Source organism: Podarcis filfolensis (assembly GCF_964270895.1).
Source record: "Podarcis filfolensis genome assembly, chromosome: 8".
Taxonomy (NCBI): domain Eukaryota; kingdom Metazoa; phylum Chordata; class Lepidosauria; order Squamata; family Lacertidae; genus Podarcis; species Podarcis filfolensis.
In genome coordinates, this window is record NC_139611.1 from 16,265,819 (window position 1) to 16,284,818 (window position 19,000).

General features: G+C 43.7%; 1 protein-coding gene across 17 annotated transcripts in view; it reads right to left on the reverse strand.

Annotated features, from left to right (window-relative positions):
* The window catches only part of KIF1B (kinesin family member 1B), a 135,676-nt gene that overhangs the window by 80,546 nt on the left and 36,130 nt on the right, over positions 1-19,000 (reverse strand). For all 17 annotated transcript variants that reach the window (XR_014551610.1, XR_014551611.1, XR_014551612.1 and 14 more), the window contains exons 3-7: positions 13,170-13,246; positions 8,198-8,377; positions 4,832-4,897; positions 2,046-2,224; positions 777-888 (exon numbers count right to left, since the gene is read on the reverse strand). Coding sequence is in view for 14 of the 17 variants with exons in the window: in XM_083628387.1 (XP_083484513.1) it covers positions 777-888; positions 2,046-2,224; positions 4,832-4,897; positions 8,198-8,377; positions 13,170-13,246 (614 nt within the window). In the remaining 3 variants the exon portion in view is untranslated. The remainder of the gene's footprint in view (positions 1-776; positions 889-2,045; positions 2,225-4,831; positions 4,898-8,197; positions 8,378-13,169; positions 13,247-19,000) is intronic.

A 19,000-nucleotide genomic window follows, 5' to 3' on the forward strand; every position in this document is an offset into this window, starting at 1 on the left:
GGCACTTCTGTGCAGAAGGAGGGGGGTTTACTCAGGCTCTCCTTATGCCACAGCTACAGAGATCTTCTTTCTTAGTGTTGTATCCTACTAAGGCCAAATTCTTAAGATATATTTAAAGCACCCTGATAGATTTTAAACTGTCATGGCTTCCCACAAAGTATCCTAGATTTTCTAGGAGACCCTTACTCCCCTCCCAGAGCTATAATTCTCAGAGTTCCCTAGGAAGAGAGACTGTTAAACCACTAGGAATTGTAGCCCTCTAAGGGGAATGAGGGTCTTCTAACAACTATACTTTCCATAACTCTTTGGGGCAAGCCATCACTGTTTAAAGTGTTTCAAATAAATACAGTGGTACCTCGGGTTAAGAACTTAATTCGTTCTGGAGGTCTGTTCTTAACCTGAAACTGTTCTTAACCTGAGGTACCACTTTAGCTAATGGGGCCTCCCGCTGCCGCCGCTGCGTGATTTCTTTTCTCATCCTGAAGTAAAGTTCTTAACCAGAGGTCCTATTTCTGGGTTAGCGGAGTCTGTAACCTGAAGTGTCTGTAACCTGAGGTACCACTGTAGTGTATTAAATATAAGGTGTAAATATGGCCTTAGTTGGATACAACCCTAAGCACATCAGAAGGCAATCCAACCAACATTTCTCACCACCCTTGGGAAAGAGAGCGAGCAGTTCCCAAGTCATGTTATGAGGGAAGTCCCTGATCTAGTTGCAAGGAGCTTGCTTTGCACCCCAGCTATTTCCCCTGATCCCCAACTCGGGAGTAGCCTACCTTCTCAGTGGAAAGGTCAGTTTCAAGATCATGCTTCTTCTGCGTGAAAACAATAGTAAAGACTGCATGGGAACGGCTGCTGGTTTCATTCATGTTGGTAGCTGCCACCGTCCTTTAATACAGAAAAGAGAAAGAAAGGGAAAGCTCAGGGTTAAAGAACAAGAACACCATTGATGGGAAGAATCAATGGGAAGTTGGCATCTTTACCATCATACAAGGTCATCTGAACCTGGAACTAGGTTAGGGATGGGAGAACCTGCAGACCTCCAAAGGTTGGTGGATTACCAACTCCCATCATCCCTTACCAAAGCCATGCTGGCTGCTGCAGCTGCTGGGAGTTGGATTCTAACAATAGCTGGAGGACCCATTTCTAGACTGTGTTATGGACTGCCAGGAGTCAGGAGAGACAGCCAGACACATACCCTTGAATCCTCTGTATTTGTCTATTTGATTTGTAATCTACTTTTTGGAGCCAACCTTGGCTGAAAAGTGGGGGAATTCATTTGTATTAGCTCTTCCACAAGGGAGCTCAAGGCAGTGTATGCAGTGCCACCCCCAGGCACTGGCCACCCCCTCACCAGCTTAGCGTCAGCAAGCAGCTGCATCATTGTGCCCTAGGATAATCTCTCTTATGCCAACCTGGTCCACAGTTTTAATTTATAAGCTGCAAAACAGAACTAGTAAAGTATACCATGTTATAATAATAATAATAACAATTTATTACTTATACCCCACCACTGCCAGAAGTAGTTGAAGAGAAATATTTGATTGGGAGGAAAGAGAATTCAATTGTGTGCACTTGGACAATCATATCTTGGATTAGCAAGCGAAGATATGGATGAGACTTTGGCCACATGTGCCTTCGCACAAGCAAACCAACCAACCAACTAGGAAGTCTTCCATTAAATATCACTTCATGTTCTATCTGAACCAGGAAACTATTGTCCACAGGTTAGAAACAAGCCATGACATTCAACTATGTTTTGAAACTAGCTTAATACCCCATTTTGTTCTAAGCCTCCTAACCATAGTTTCCAGGTTCTGTTGAAATGAGAAACTATATCCAATGAAAGACTTCCTGGCTCACATGCAGGGTCTGACTGACTGGCCAAAATGTTTGTTAGGCAATACTCCTAATGGTTACATTCATAAGTTGACAGGGAAATTATTTTCACTGGTATACTAGCAAATATTTTTAAGACCTGACAGCTGTGTGAGTTGTGAAATACCAATGTCCCTGTGCCATGCCTGAAATAAGACCCAACCTACCTAGCTTTGTTCCCAGCATCCATGAGGTCCGCAATATCAGTGTAAGAAGTGACAGCAAGTTTCGACAGGTCTTCCACGTACGGCCCAAGCAGAGGATGCTCCCGGACACGCAGATTCCCCTTGTTCTTGGGGTTCAGCAGATCACGGACTCTCTCACAGTAGATCTCCATGTAACTGACCTGCAAGAAGACACACACACACACACGGTTCAAATCTGGACAACTGTAAGAAAACCAATACAGGAAAATGATGTTAAGGAAGAGGTTTACTCAAAGCAGGTGACCCAGGGAGTATGAAGAGAGAAATATATTTAGAAAGATCCTCTTTTACAGAGTTAAAAAAACATCATCATTTAAGAAGGCTCCATTATTCACAATGATTATGTTTCAGAACAAGCAATCAATATGCACTTTGGCTGAAAGAGTTACGTAAGAGCTCTTTAGATTACTCTAGCATCTACAAAGAAAAATAACGAGAGGAATTTATCCATCCAAAAAGCTATTGAGCTAATGAGACCACCTTACGTAAGTCAGATCATATCACTGCTCCTTCTAGCCCATTATGGCCAACTCCAGGAATAGGGAAATATGTGGCCCTCCGTATCTTGTTGGACTACAGCTCCCCTCATCCCTCACTATTGGCCATGCTAGCTGAGGTTGATGGCTGCTGTTATAGATAAATACCAGGGTGGACCTGATGCTGGGAAAAGTTTACTTACTCCTCATCCTGGAGAGGAGGCAAAAGACTTCAGAGGACCCTGCCTGATCCTTCCAGTAGGAGGCACCATCCCTATCAGGAATGTCCTCCAGCAACATCTGGCAAAGGTCGATTTACAGCTTGGGTGCAAGGCACTGGGGGAGGGCAGGAGGGAGGTGCATACTGTAGTCACACAGGAAATTATAACCCATTCCAGGAAGTGGCAAAATTTCACCTCTGTTGCTCCAGCTGCTAATTAGGAAACCTGAAGAGCCACTCCTGGGTTCTAGACCTATCCAGGTTTTCAAAGAAGCATGTGGTGATGGCCACATGCTTAGATGGTTGTGAAAGGTGGGAGGAGGAAGAGGTTGTTTTGAGATGGATAGACAGAATGTGGGCTATATGAAAGCTCCTAGTGCAGAGGCTGGGGAGCAATATCAGGAGAGGGCTATAGACTTCATGCTCTGCATGTATGTATGTATGTACATACGCACGTGTGTTTGTGTGCATACCCAGGTGTGTGTGACTGCTGCTTTGCCCCAGGCTACAAATGCAGTGTTGGAAAGCCTTTTTAGCAACCAAGGAAGAAAACGACAGGTGTGCATTGTAGCTGGAGGGGGCGTGACTGCTTCAGAGCCCAAAGAATGTGGGTGACTGGGGTGACCGGAAGGTAGCATAATAGAGCTGTGCCTGAACAAACGCGTTTTTCCTGTTAACACGACACAACAATGACAATTCCTAGGCTGTCTGCCAAGCCGATGCTTAGGAGGATGTGTGTCCATAAGTTGGCAAACGACGGAAATGCAACCTAGGTAAAAATAGCACACTGCTGCATGCATTTGTTCCATACGCTTTCATCAGGCCTCCTTATTCAACAGGCAATGGGGGTGGCTTCTGCTAAGTCCTCCCAGACTGGCTGATTTGGATAAAGATTTGGAGGAAAGGGACAGATTCTGACTTGAGGAGCTCATAACTGCACATAAAATCTGTATCTTTTGGCTGCATCAGAGTAGACTCATCAAACCTAATTTACTTGCATTGATGTCAATGGATCTACTCTGAGTACGATATAGCTAGAAACAATCCTTTATTATTTTGGCAGGCAGTGGTGGGACAACTGGTTTCCAATGTCAAATCTGAACTCCCTTCGCACCAAGTATTTGTAAAATAAAATTCACCATGAGCTTACAAATATAGCGCTGAGTTTGTCACCAGAAGACAGGGCAAATGAGGCTCCAAAACATTTTAAAGGTCTAGAATACATGACCTACCAGCAGCTAGCACAACATCCTCTTCTTGCTATTTTAAATTGGCAGAGGTGGCCAGCAGTGAAGGAAATGGGGGGGGCCTGGGGCTGGGGCTTTTGTGGGGAGCCTGTGGAGAAGAGAAATTTGAGAAGAGGGCAAGCAGTAGCATGAAGACTTAGGTTATATGGAGTTTGGAGCCACAGGTGGGATGGTCAAGTCTGGCTGGAGGGTGAGAAAATGACATTAGAGACACTCGTGTTGCTGATGAAAGCATTTCAGAAGGTAATGGGTTATTCCTTAGACTGGGGTGGTGAACCGTTTTTAGGCTGAAGGCCATAATTCCTTATGCACAATATTCTGTGGGCTACTTAACAATGGTACGTGGAGCCAGAGGCAAAAACAGAACAAGAAATGTAAATGTTACCTTCCTACAGTAGGCTGATTTCTACATACAATCACACACTCCTCTCTCATTTGAGGAGGGTGTGAAGCAGTAGTGGGTGCAGTCTAGATCACCCCAAGTTCCTACACCATATTGTAACAAAGCCAATGCATGTGTAATGGAAATAATAACATAGCCTTCTCCTGCCTGCCCACGCCTCCATTTCCTCAATTCCTCTCATGCTTCCTTCTGCCTGTTTTAGATTGTAAGCGCCTTGGGGTAGAGACATACCTGCTCTTTGTAAAATGCCAGGTAGTGCTATACAGACACAGACACCCATACAAAGCTGATCAGCGGGACCAAGGATTATGTCTCAATATCACAAGAGTTGTGCCTTAACAAGGCTTCCCTTCCAAAGTTATGTTTAAACAGTGTCCCTGAAATTCAACCAAGAAACTTACCTCCACAGAGTAAGATATTTCCTCATTGCTGTTGTCATTGATCTTCTCAAACAGCTCTTCGCAGAGCTATAAAGAGATTAGAGAGAGAGAGAGCATCACTCTACAACCAGGGAGAAGGAAAACTGTAAGAAAAGTCCCTGTGGTGCTTAATCTACTGTGCTTCCAGTGTTTCTGTCCAATACATGGGGCCTGGCAAAGAGGCTGCTAATCCATTCCCCATGCCCACCCCACACCCCCAAAACACACTTGGCAGCCAATCCATTTAGCCTTTATGCAGATATTGATTATAACCAAATTCAACTTCAGCATGGGGGGGAAGGGGAAAATTAGAACTACTAGGAGAGGGATAATTAAGGTGTTAAATCTTCCCAGAGCCAGCTGTGAAAACACTTTGACTTATTTTTAAGAAGAATCACTTTTGGAGTTGATCTGCTGGAATTTTAAAAGCAAAATAAACTCAGCTTGGGAGGTTGTTGGGGTTAACAACCCTTTCAGCTAACCTACCCAGTTACTGATAATCTCACTTCTATACTTCTTCGGTCACAACCGCACTACACATTTTAAATACTCTTATACCACTTTAAACAGCCAGAAAATCCTGGGAGTTGTCATATGTAATGGGTGATGAGACTCCTACTTCCTCCATAGAGATACAATTTCCAGAGCTCCCTAGGAAGAGGGATGGATTGTTAAACCACCTTGGGAACTGTGGCTCTATGATGTAAATAGGGCTCTCCTAACAACTCTTAACACCTTTTACAAATGACAGGTCCCAGGATTCTTGGTGGTAGGGGTGAAAACATGACTGTTTAAAGTGATAGGATAGTGCTTTAAATGTATCGTTTGGACTACTAATTGTGCATTTGTGGTGGATTTGTAGTTTAAGTGTGAGGTAAAGTTGTGGCCTTCCTTAGCCCTTTGTTGCAGGTGGAACTTAAGAACTGACAATGGGGGCTAGGAAGGCATGAGCAGGCACTAATGGTTGAAGCAATCACACCCCAACCAGCATGCAATTCAGTGCAAAAATGAAGTTTTTGGGGGCTGTTTCCAGGAAACCTGGATTATATACTCTAAAGCATGGGTAGGCAAACTAAGGCAAGGTGGCTGGATCCGGCCCAATCACCTTCTAAATCTGGCCCACGGATGGTCCGGGAATCAGCATGTTTTTACATGAGTAGAATGTGTGCTTTTATTTAAAATGCATCTCTGGGTTATTTGTGGGGCATAGGAATTCTTTCATTTTTTTTCCTTTTCAAAATATAGTCCAGCCCCCCACAAGGTCTGAGGGACAGTGGACCGGACACCTGCTGAAAAAGTTTGCTGACCCCTGCTCTAAAGTGTACATACATAGTAAAATCTGTTAAATATTTGCTTTACTTCATTTATGCTGGGGGTGGGGGAGCGTTTAAGCCTTTGCCTTCCAAAGGAAGGCTGACAGAGAGAGAAAATTGCTCCTGTTTCAGCAGCCAAAGGAGGGGGGAGCACATGCCTGTAGCAATGAAGACAAATAGGCATTTTAGAGGATATGGTGGAGAAAGTTTTACAGGGCATCACCATCCTGAAATAACTAGTAAGGGTGGTAGGAAAGAGTAGCAGAAAGAAAACAGGTTTGAAAAACAATAATTAAATGCCCAAAGGAGCACCAGTGCAAGGATTTCTGCTTGAGCAACACAATGATCTCCCCCTCCCCTCCATTCTGTGAGCCCCCTAAATCTGATCTGAGGTTCCCCCAACTCTCCCTAGCAAATTTGGGGAGGACGAGGACACGCACAGGGGGAAGTTCTGTTGCACACACGTAAATCCTTGCGCTAACGAACAAGTGTGTTGGATACTGCCTTAAATTCTCCTATATTCTAAAAACTTAGAATCATACAATCATTCTAAAAGGATACCCATGGGGGGCAGGCAACATCAAAAGGTTTGGGGGCCAGATATGCCCCATGAGCTACCCAACTCTGATACAGAATGCAGCAACTTCATGCAAAACAATCAGCACAGAGTTTAGCCTTGCTCCCTGCTTCCAAATGCAGACACACAGCCCCGACACCTGGCTGGCATTTTGCTTAACCTACCACCAGCTTCTGGCCATAACTCAGCCCTCATCAAATGTCTGCTCTGCATGTGTTTTTCCCATTAGCACAAGAAGGGTTTTCACTGTCTATTTTACACTCAGGGGGCATAGAGCCAGCAGCATCTGCTGCTGATCCTATAGCAGAACGAGGGCACAAAATGCCTATTCAGCAAAATGTATTTATTGAGGCTGAAATCTAGTCTCAGCAACTGCCTCCCCTCCCAAACACAATTCATTCAATTAACTTGATAGCAGCAGCACAACCAATGGCAAGTTACACATAGGAACATAGGAAACTGCCTTATACAGAGTCAGGCCATTGTGCCATCGAGCTAAGTGTTGTCCAAGATGACCGGTAGGAGCTCTTCAGGGTTTCAGGCAGAACATTCCCAGCCCTACCTGGAGATGCTAATGATTGATTCTGGGGCCTCCTGCATACAAAGCAGATGCACTAACCACTTAGCTACAATCCTTCCCTTAACACATAGGAACGTAACAAGCTGCCTTATACAGAGCCAGATCACTGGGTCATTGAGCACAGTAAATATGCAAAGATGAGACTGTTCCTTTTCAAGTGCCTCACCCAAATCCACTTTTCCTCTTCTTCTTTTTTAGGACAGTCGTTACAATTGGCTGATCACTGGTTTGTGTTTGTTCCTCTTGCTACTGGCAACCGAGCTACGCCCTCCTTATAGATTTGTTTGCTGTTCTGTATTTTGCTGTTTTTCTGACTCATTCTTACTGCTGCCTTGTTTTTATAATGAATGTCAGAATTGCTGATTTTATGGTTGCTATCCACTTAGATGTATCCTACATTCTTTGGAAAAGACTCTCTATCTCTATCTCTATCTCTATCTCTATCTCTATCTCTATCTATATCTATAAAAACCCAAACTTTTCTCTCTCTGTAGGTGACAAACCTAAAGTTCTTTGAGATCGCATGTTGCATTTTCACCTACGGTATTCTTGTATGGACACAGTTGCCCCCAAAAACGTGCAAATGAATGTGTTCTTTCTGCTACAAGTTTTCCATAAGTAATGATATTTTGAGTGTGCTCTTACAGAATGTTGAGACAAATGCACTTAAATCCTAACAAGAGGAGGTAACTTTAATTTTGACTATTTAAAATGTCTTCTTTCTTCCCACACCTTTTGCATTTCTAAAAAGAAGGCAACGATTCTGGTTGAGGAAAAGAAATTGGAATCTGATTTCTGTAAGCTTCAGAGAAATCCCATGCGAAAGCCAATTGCTAGAAGAATTTTTCAAAGCAGGGCATCCCAAGACTCTTCCTTACCTGTGGTATGATCCCTGCCTGATTCTCCTCCTGCTTCCCCATCATCGTGTAGGATTTCCCAGCTCCAGTTTGGCCATAGGCAAAGATACAGACATTGTAGCCCTCGAAGGCGTGCAGCAACATCTCCTTCCCAATATCATTGTACACACGATTCTGAGATGCGAAGCAAGGATCGTCGGGCTGCAAAGATTTAAACAGAAGGGTAAGCGGAGAGTCAGTATTGATCCCGTTAGGAATGGAACAACTGTAAAGGGTTTCCCATTAAGGCATCTAGCAGGCTAATGTGAGAAGAGAAAGCTGGACTATGGAGGGGGGGGCTTTCATCTCATCTAACAGATCTCATGTGATATGTTCTTCGGGGAAAGAGATAAGGGAATCCAAAAATTGTGATACAGCCTTCCACAGAAAGGCAGTAGCAGCTGTTAACAGGCAAGACTGGTAAAGAATGGTAAGGGTTGCTAGTGTGGGAAGCACTTCTTGGTCATATAAAGCTGCCCTCTGTGGAGTCAGGCTGCATTAGTCCCACTAGCCCAGGAATGTCTACTCTTGACTGGCAACTAGTCTCCAAAGTTTCATCTAGCCATGCTTCTGAGGACCTTTTCCCTAGAGATGCCAAGGATCCTATTGAGGGATCTAGTTGGCCGCTCTGCAAACAGGATGATGGGCCTTCAACCTGATCCAGCAGGCTCTTCTTATGGGTATTTATGAAGGACATACCCTCAGGGAATACAATGCTTAAGATCAGGAATGGGGAACCATCTTCAGTCCAAGGGCCACATTCACTTCTGGGCAACTTTATGGGGCCACATGCCAGAAGGGCTGGGCTAGAAGCATAAGTGGGCAGAGCAAATCATGACCATTTACCTCTGTACAGTAGGCTAGTATCTACACACCCCTCTCTCCATCCTCCTCCATCCAGGCAAGTCAGAGTTCAAGGATACAGTCCAGCCAGACAAAAAATACTCAAGCAGAAAACAAAGCAGGGCTTGTAAGGGGTGTGTGTTGCCTGAGGTGGAGTGTGGCTGAGGAGGGATGTTCAGCCTAGGAAGAATCCCAAGGGTCAGAGAGATACAGGCCTGGAGGCCTGAAGTTCCTCACCCCTGTTTAAGATGTTCCTTCACTACCACAACCAGTTACCAAAGGAAGTTTGCAGTTCCTATCATTCAAGTGTATCCTCTTGCACCTTTAACTATAGATTAGAATTAGATACGGCCACTTTGGTATCTAAGTAACAACAGGGACTACTTAAAAGGAAGGTGATGAACTTCTAAGGCTCTTGGAGCCTTGCAGTTGCCAGTGCTTTTTGTTTCAGGAAATCAAGAGGATCTGCTTCTGATCTCAGCGACAAAGTGCAACCAGTCATGAAAACTAACCAGCTCATGCAGCTGTCCTAGCAGACTTCCCCAACTGTTTTATTAAAAGCATCTTGCTAATTTGTAATGCCAAGGAAGAACCTTGTCGCAAGTAGATATCTTCTGCAAGTTAGCAAGTGGACAAACAGGGCTGGGAGAAAACTAAAGGCAGCTGGAGTCGTTTACAGTGACAGCTTTATTTGGTTGACAAATCTGGAAGTATTGGGGCAGTCTAGGGATGCAAACCTTGCTCACGTTTTGAGGAACCTAAATTGAAAAATGTAAATGGGGGTAGCGAGGCCAAATTCATAATCTGTTGAAATAGTTGTAGGGGAGAAAGGGAAACTCAGCTGTAGAAGAGGGCAAGTAGTGAAACTGCCATGCTATTACTGCAGCTTACAGGGTGATCAATTACTGCATATTACGGGTACGCCATTGTTCACATGTCACAATAAGCCAGGTTTTGCCATGAAGAAGCTGGTAACTGATCACTCCCACACTGTTAAAATTCACTCCATGAAAGGACCAAACAAAGCAAAATGGCCTGGCTTCCTGTTACAGCTGAACAAGAGGTTGTGGTTTGTTTTCACACTCAGAAGCCAACCTTAAACCATAGCTTGTTGTTGGTTTACAGTGGTGTCCAAACTTTTTTCAAAGAGGACCAGATTTGATGAAGTGAAGGGCTGTGAGGGCCGACCAAAGGGCCAACCATAGTTGTTGACCTTTTTTAGGACTGAAGTTGTTGAGTTTTTTTTAGGAATTTTCCCCAGGAAATAAACTGCTACAGAGGCCGGATTAAACCAACCGGCGGTCCGCATTAAGCCCCCGAAACGGACTTCAGACATGCCTGGCTTATTGGTTCGTACATAACATTGTTTATCAAACTATGGCCTATTCAACCATGGATTAGTGTTATGTGTGAACCTGGCCCATGTCTGAATTATGGGTTGTTTACTGACAACAAGCCATGGTCTGCATCCTTCGTTTGTTCTTGGCTTATCAATCTGAGTTTTAACCATTGTTGGTGCTACGTGAAATATGAGCAGCATTCCTTAAGCATGGTTTGTTGACCACTCCACCCCACATATTTACCAACTTACCAAGGCACAAGGCAAGAGCAGCTGGAAAACCAACCAAGTTTTTAAAAAGCAAGCCATGGCTTAGTATTGCATCTTGTTAGGGAACAATAAACCAAAACAGCAGGTTTGGATGTAACTGAAAGACAAACTGGTTTGTTTTCCTCTGTCATAGCAGGTGAAGAGTAAAGTGGAACAACTGATAAGCCAGAAAGCCTGGATTATCACAACATACTGAATTTGCTCCAGTGTATGACTCCTCAGTACCAAACATTTGCAGTAGCAAATAAAGAGAATAAAGTACTACAGAGCATTAAAAAAATACCTTTCCCTCTTCCCCTATTACCCAACTAGTCCCACTGCTTCTCTAAGGGCAAAGCCTTGTCAGCTTGCACAGGCTCTAGTTCCAACTCTCAAGCTGAGAACTCAGTACATCAAACTGAAATAAAATATAAAGGGCATAAGCAAAGAAGTCAGTGCCAGATGCTGCTTTAAAAAAAAACGGGAATAATTGTGTTTCACAATCTTACTGAAGAAAGATACAAACATACAGAAGGCTTCAGAGAGCAAGCAAAATCAAAGAGAAGAAAAAATAATGCTATTTCTTTAAAAAGAGGCTTCCAAGCATGACATAATCCGGAGCCTCAGCTGACAAGCAGAACATTTTCCCGTTCAAGGAATAAGTGGAGCAGATTAACCCACAACAAGATGACTGCCCTGCTATGCTCTCTGTGGAAAACCAACTTACTACTCAATTAAAAGGAATAGCTTGGGGGAGAGGGTCAGGAGAGAGAACACGGACACATGCATGCAGGAGTGCAAGGATCAGATGCTAAATTTTATCTTGGTGGGACAAGTTCATCATCACCACGCTCAGATGGGAACTATCTATCAAACTACAATGATAGTGCCGAGGGACAAGAGAGGGGTGTGACCAAGACCACCTAAATGGGTTTGGAGCAAGAGGGGACATTTCAGCCAGGTGCTTTCCTGCTCCTAAATAACAGTGGGGTCTATGCAGAACAGCAGTCTTGGAAGACTGGTATAAAAACAGCTTTTGCCAACCTTGTGCCTTCCAGGTGTTTTGGACTACAACTCCCATTAGCTCCCAGCCAATGATGGGCAGGGCCGGAGGCAAAAGCAGACAGAGCAATTAATATAATTTTTAGTTTTGTACAGTAGGCTACTTTGCACATACCCCTCTCTATCTACACAAGGAAAACACATTATCACAGTTCAAGGACACAGTGTAATCAGGCAAAAACACTTCTCATGTATGGCCAAGTGTTGGGGAGAGGCCTGGGGAAAGAGAAAAGTGGCCTAGAGAGAGTACTGAGGGCCAGACAGTGATGCCTGGGGGTGGGGTTGCCACCTGTCCTGTATAATACAGGATTGTCCCATACAGCGGTACCTCCGGTTACGAGCTTAATTCATTCCAGAGGTCTATTCTTCCGGGTCTGTGCATCCCGGGTCTGTGCATCCCGGGGCATTCGCAACTAGGGACATCTACTTCCAGGTTAGTGGAGCTCATTACTCGAAGCATTCGTAAGGAGGACAGTACGTAACTCGAGGTTCCACTGTATTTTAATGTAAAATGCTATGTCCTGTATTGATACAGTTTTGTCCTGCAATAGATTGTAATGGTTTGCTTTGATGTCACTTCAGCACCAGATTGGCGGGGGGGGGTGTCCTTCCCCAACAGCCCCACATTAGGTTTCTATGCCTGTGGTTCCCTATCCCTCAAGTAGCAGGACAGTAGGGCCATTTCATAGCTTCTTTGTTCAGGATGCAGAGATTAGAAAACAAAAACACTTTTCAGTCCTTTGATTTTTCTGAATGAGAGCCAGCTGGGCTCAGTGGCTACTAACCCTGCCCATACCTTCCTCTTGGACCAAAATCAATTACCCAAGTTTACATCTGTTGGGAATAGGGAGTGCTTTTTTACATCTACTCCACCCTTATGACAAGTGAAGAGCAGCCACGGCTAAGCCCAACAATTACTGGAAGTAAGCAAGACCTCAGATTCAGCTTTCACAAGTGATTTTTTTGGGGGGGGCGTTGTTTGGAGGAGAGAATGTTTTATGACTTTAGCAGAGAGGTGGAGTAGAGAAGCTGAAGGCACAGCACTGCCCTCCTCCTAATAACCCAGAAGATTAAAACTCATCTTTCACCAAGCCAGAAATAATCCTATAGGAAGAGTTTCCTTTCTGAACAAAAAATAAAACTAAACAGTCACAGGAGGAAAATGTTTGCTGTTCAAATTCCATTCTCCAACTCCTTGGGCCAACCCCTCTCCTCTATCATCTTTGCACACACTTGTTCTTTGCCACTTGGAATTTAATCTTTCTGAAACCCATGATGGAAAAAGCAGTTAAACATACACCGAGATGATACTTGGAAACTTCAGTTGCTAAAACCACAATACAGTCAAAGGAAGAAAACAGCTGCTTTAGGGGGCGAGGGGGGTGTCCAATCACCAGCTGGACAGGCTTAGATTCCACCTTCAAAGGGGATTGTTCTAGGAAACAAAATCAGAGCTCTTACCGATGTGTGAGACCAGTAGGAGTAGTCAAAGCTGAAGGATTTGGGTGCTTCCTTGGGATTCTTTGGGTTGAGAATACCTAGCGAAAAATAAACAAACACATATTTATTATTGAAGAACTTCAGGAAAGGGCAGGGATAGAAGTTATGTTAAACCAGCCTTTTTTAATATAGTGTCCTCTAGATGTTGCTGGACCACAACTCTCTGTCCAGTGGTCATGCTGGCAAGGGCTTATGAGAGTTGGAGTCTCTCAACAACATATGGAAGAGAAGGCTACACTAAATCATGGTTTCAAGTTGGCTTGTTTCAAACAACCCATAGATAATATTGACTCAGAGGACACTACTACCTCCAAAAGGAGAAGGGAAAGCTTATAAAGTCCGCTTCATGGTTACATCAGAATTGAAAACAAATAAGCCCAAGGTTCACTGCAGCTTGTTCATGTCACATTAAACTATGGCTTATCTAATTCCTGTAGATACACAAATGAAGAACCTGGTATTTTTGTCTTCTAACACCTCAGAACCTAACACACATAAAAGAGTGCTATAGGAATTGCCTATATTTATATCCACTCAGCTATAATGGTAAACCACTACATTCACTTTTTATTTAAGACACAGTATTAAATATTTGCTCTGTGAAGTCGAGTGTGAACTATCTTACATTGGCATCAGAGCAATTCGATTCTAATAGGTTGGGAGGGGAAGTTATTTTACTGGCTCTGTTCCCGTTCCTTTCATATTACCCTGACATACAGACATAAGAATGAAATAACCCTGTTGGATCAGACCAAAAGACCCATCTAGTTCAACATCCTGTTCTCACAGTGGCCAACCAGAAGTCTATCACAAGCAGGACCTTAGTGCAACACCATCCTCCCCACTTGCAATCCCCTACAACTAGTATTCAGAGGCATAAACCCTCTGATAATGGAGGTAGCAGACAGTGATTGGGACTAGTCACAATCCACAGCCTTATCCTTCATGAATCTGTGCAATCCCTATTCAGACAGTTACAATCATCATGTCTAAGCTGCACCAGGAGAAGGCTTTCTTGGTGGCTGTGCAAAGGCCTTGGAACTCCCTAACCATCTTTCCCACTTTCTGTCATTGCATGGACCTTATTCTCCTAGTAGATGTTTGATCTGCAGACATGTCCAGTTCTAATCCTCCCCCTGTGAGGTATTACCTTGATTTTATTTTTTTTAATTTACCCTATTTCTTGCTTTCTTGCTAGCTTGCAGTTTTGTTATTTGATTCTTGCTCTTGTTGGAAGCTACCTTGAAGGCAGGGTATAAATCTATCAACATACAGGGAGAGTGCAACTCAGATGAAACCACTGGGAGATGGATGAAGGCTCCATCTTTGAAAAAAAAATGGTTATCTATTCTGTCACTCAACTCAAAAACGTTCATACATGTCAGGTTATGTAAGAGTTTTCATGTAACCCCTCCGAGGTATGGCTGGTGCAACAATCTCTTTTTGCTTTCCAACATCAGATGAAAACATGGTTGTTTCACCAGGCTGTTTACTCAGGTTGTTTACAGAATGTTAGCGGTTAGACTGGATGCTAATATTTTTATTTTATTTTATTTTTATTATTACATTTAAGAATCACTTCGCACAAGGCATCTCGAATGCATATATAACATATATGCAACAGTTACACATATAAAAGCAATTGAAACAATTATATAAAAAACAATGTTATATAAATTTTAAATAAACACTGCTTAAAAACAACAAACAACATATTCAACTCAAATCCAAGACAGATACTAACTGGGATAAGCGATTTAGAAGGCTTGTTGAAAGGGAACATCTTTAACAAGTGCTGAAAAGACAACAGACAAAGCACCTGCCTGATATGCAGCAGGAGGGAGTGCCACCTGACAGGTGCCCCCACACTAAAGGTCTATTTCCAACATTATGTGGGACAGACCTCCTGCCTAGTTAGTGTCCTTCTACATACTTTTGATCCATCTATTATCATGTATCTCCCTGGGATCACTTGCAATGAAGTGCAGGTAAGAAATATTTCAAATAAACAAATAATTCAAGAAGGCAACAGTTCAACAGGTGCTCTTTGAAGCAGGTCAAGGAAATGCAGGCTTGTTCATAAAGGGGGGTGGGTGGGTGTGTGCAGGGAAACAAGAAATTCACAGTCATGGACACACACACACACACACACAAATAGGTCATCTTGCCTTTGGACCAGTAAGATCTTTTGGGTGAGGTAAAAGAGATCTTCCTTTGAATTATAAACAAATACAAAAGCTTGAGGCATATCAGTAATGAAAAGCCCAAGGCCTCCTGCGAATTTCACAGCCCATTCAAGCCTATTTTGAAACACAGGTTAGCAGCACAAAGATAAAAGGCTCATAGCCTATGGATTTGACTTCAGAGGCTTGAGACTCTACAGAGCACTGAGGGGGGAGATTTAAAGAAAAGCCCAACGTGGAAATTGGGGGTGTTTCGAGCACTGGGACGACATATTAAACCATTCTTCTGCAAATAAAAGTAGATGCAGAGCCCACATGGGAGATTTTAATGTAACTGACATTTTTTTAAAGAGAGAAAGAGTCCAACAACTTTGTGAGCTACCTCACCTTTCTACAGCTAGTCAAAATCCAAGTCTAAAACCCACCACAATCCCTTATTTCAAGGTTTTAACCAGGTTTTGACCTCTCAGGCCCCACAGTAAAGGTTTTAGGTGGCATTACTTTCTGGACTGTTCATTGGCCAGTTACAATAGCTTCTTTCATCTGCCCCTTCCTCTTGTGCTATGGTTGCAAGCACAGCTCCTGAAAAGGAGAAAGCTCGCCCCCTGGCCTCTCCCAAGCTAAGAAACATAAAATGGAAGCAATGGAAAATCAACTGAGAGTGTGACAATCATGCCATCTATCTCTCCAATCACACATCCTGCAGAAACAATTAGGCAACCTCCCAGTATTTTCTGACCACATGCTACACGCACCACATCCAATGAAGATAGACCAAGATTGGCTTTGCCAATCAATTTAGTTGTTTGATTATTATGTCTTCTAGGACAGGCAAAACACAGGGTGTGTATGTGTGATTTCCCTCCCCCGCCCCCCGCTTCCTTGAGAATGCCTGAATGCTGACCACAAACACTGGCCTCCGAGTGTGGGGCTCCGTACTGACCGTACTTGGTAAGAAGATAAGAGCCTGATGGGTTGGGCAATGGTCCATGGATTTCAGCATCTGGTTCTCACAGCAGCCAACCAGGTTGCCTGTGCTGAGTTCAAATGTTATGCCAAAACACAACATGCCCAAAATGTGGTTTGCAAACTAGCTTGAAAATCAGAGTTCCAGAACCTAGTTCAGTGGCCACTCCTAAGCCATGGCTTGTCAGAAATGTTTCTTCAGGCATCACAAACAGGGGGGTTTGGTGTCACACCTAGTCCAAGTCCTTTTTCCTAACATAGCATGCTTGGCATCCCTTCTGTTCAGACACTCAAGCCCCTGAACCTTTACCATAAGAACATGAGAAGCTGTCTTATACAGAGTAAAACCCATTGGTCCATCTAGTTCAACACTGTCTCTGACTGGCAGTGGCTCTCCAGGGTTTTAGGCAAGGGTCATTTGCAGCCCTACAGGGAGATACTGGGAATTTAACTTGGAATCTTCTTTATGCAAGTGCTCTACCACTGACCTACAGCCCTTATCCTTGCATTCTGCCTTCACATGGCGTCTAACACCCTTGCTTGCCACTACTCTCCAATATTGCACAGACTCCGTGCTCCTGAACAAAACTGTTTGCAAAGGTTTTAAAATGGGAAGGGGATCTGTGGGGGGCCCTGTTTCATGTGCAAACTGCAAATAGCAACTGTTGCTACTGCACCTCTCTCCTTGTTGATTCCACATTTAATGGATTTGCCTTATGCCGGCGCTCCTGACTTATGAATACCAACAGTCAGGCAAAAGCCAAGGATTAATATCGCTTACACCAGAGGCCACCGTCACGTAGAAGAGAAGGCATAGACTCTGTATAGCAACGGGGGCATCAACACAAGCTATGAAATAAAAACAGAGAGCTGGTAACCCAAGCAATCCCACACACTGCAACAACCATTACAGGAAGATCTATATACCTTCACACTTTGACTGGCTCTAAAAGCAGGAAATGCCCGAATGAATATTTTCAAGTCTCCCCAGTCTAACACTTTTTCTGTTTCTTATCCCATAAGCAGCTCATCAACTGCAACCACAGAGAGATAAAGGAGGGGGCAGGAAGATGCAATCCACAATGCAAAGTTTAAAGAGGTTTTCATATAACAGTTACTGTTAGCACTTATATTAAGGGGGTGCTTATTTTATCCAGACTGCCAGGGCTTTAACAACCAGCGCAGGGACACCTGGGCTGGGGGAGAGGACTGCCACTTACAGAAGAGCCTTAGCTCAATGCTAGGGCACCTGCTTTGCACACAGAAGGTCCCAGGTTCAACCCCCAGCATCTCCAGGTAGGGCTAGGAATGTCCCCTGCCTGAAACCCTGGAGAGCCAGTCAGTCAATTGGTGTAGACAATACTGAGATAGATGGAACATTGGTCTGACTCAGTATAAGGCAGTTTCCTATGTTCCTAAGCAAGCTCCTCTACCTAGGCCCACACAGATAAACAAGGCACAGACTTTAGATGAGAAGATCTTGCAACAGAGAAGGGCTTATGCACTCTACTGGATTTTGCTCCTACTGCTGTTATGTGCTGCTTCCCATCCAGCGGCGGAATATCACCACACTCAATAATCACAACTTGACCAGGATATGATAATCTTATTTTTTATTTCAGTGTCCTCTGATTTTTACTTCTGTCACTGTGCAACTGTGGTTATGTATAGGCAGCCAATGGGAGATCAGAAGGCTCTTGATCACATCACCTGGACTACATGGGGCATCACACAGCCCAGGGGTTGCTCAGCCGCCTTTGTACACCTCATCCATGTGCTGCAGTACTGAGTTTCTCCCACTCTAAGACATTTCCAAAGCCATGGCCGGTGCCCTTGGAATTTTGGCACCCCAGGCAGTTGCAGCCACTGCCGCTTTTAGGCAAACCACTTCTATCAAGTTAACACATAGGGCCCTTCTATAAACAGCTGTGCTTGGCTTGAGGCAAGCCCATCTATTTGGTTTGCTTAGCTTTATGCTAGCATGTTTAAGATACTCACTTACTTGCCTCAGAGTAAAAAAAAAAACCCTGGCATACATCCGCAAGGGGAAAAACACAACAGCTGATGTACATACCGTACCAATTCTTTCACTTGGGAGGCAACAATTTTGGGATAGGAATTTGGAAGTGTGCATAAGCATTTAAAAATGCAACTCTTTTCACACCATAACCAAGCTGCAGTTACACCTCAATCCACTTTCCCCTCTGATAAGCCACTTTACTTTCCAACATTCTCAAGCAATAACAAACAAACCAGTCCTTCCTTTGGAATCCTAAATATCTTTGGAAGATTTCAAGATTACAAGGGCAAAGTAATCTGGTTTACAAAGACTCTGGCTTCCATCCCTTCACAAATCTTGAGTCTACCCCACTAAAAGTGTGGACCTGTCTTGCACTGGACTTGAACATGGCTATGCTTCTTAACTTATGCAGGGGATAGATTGCATTTCTTGTATTCCGTGTTTTTAAATGCAATTAGATTTTATTGCCTGTATCTATGACAGTTATGGAATCTAGACAATGGGAGACAAATACTTTGCATACCGGAGAAGCTATGCAGGGGTACTAATCTACACACACAGGACAAGCTTACGAAAGACTGAGTGGGATTTGCAGAAAGGCCATCTGATGAGAGTTTCCTGCT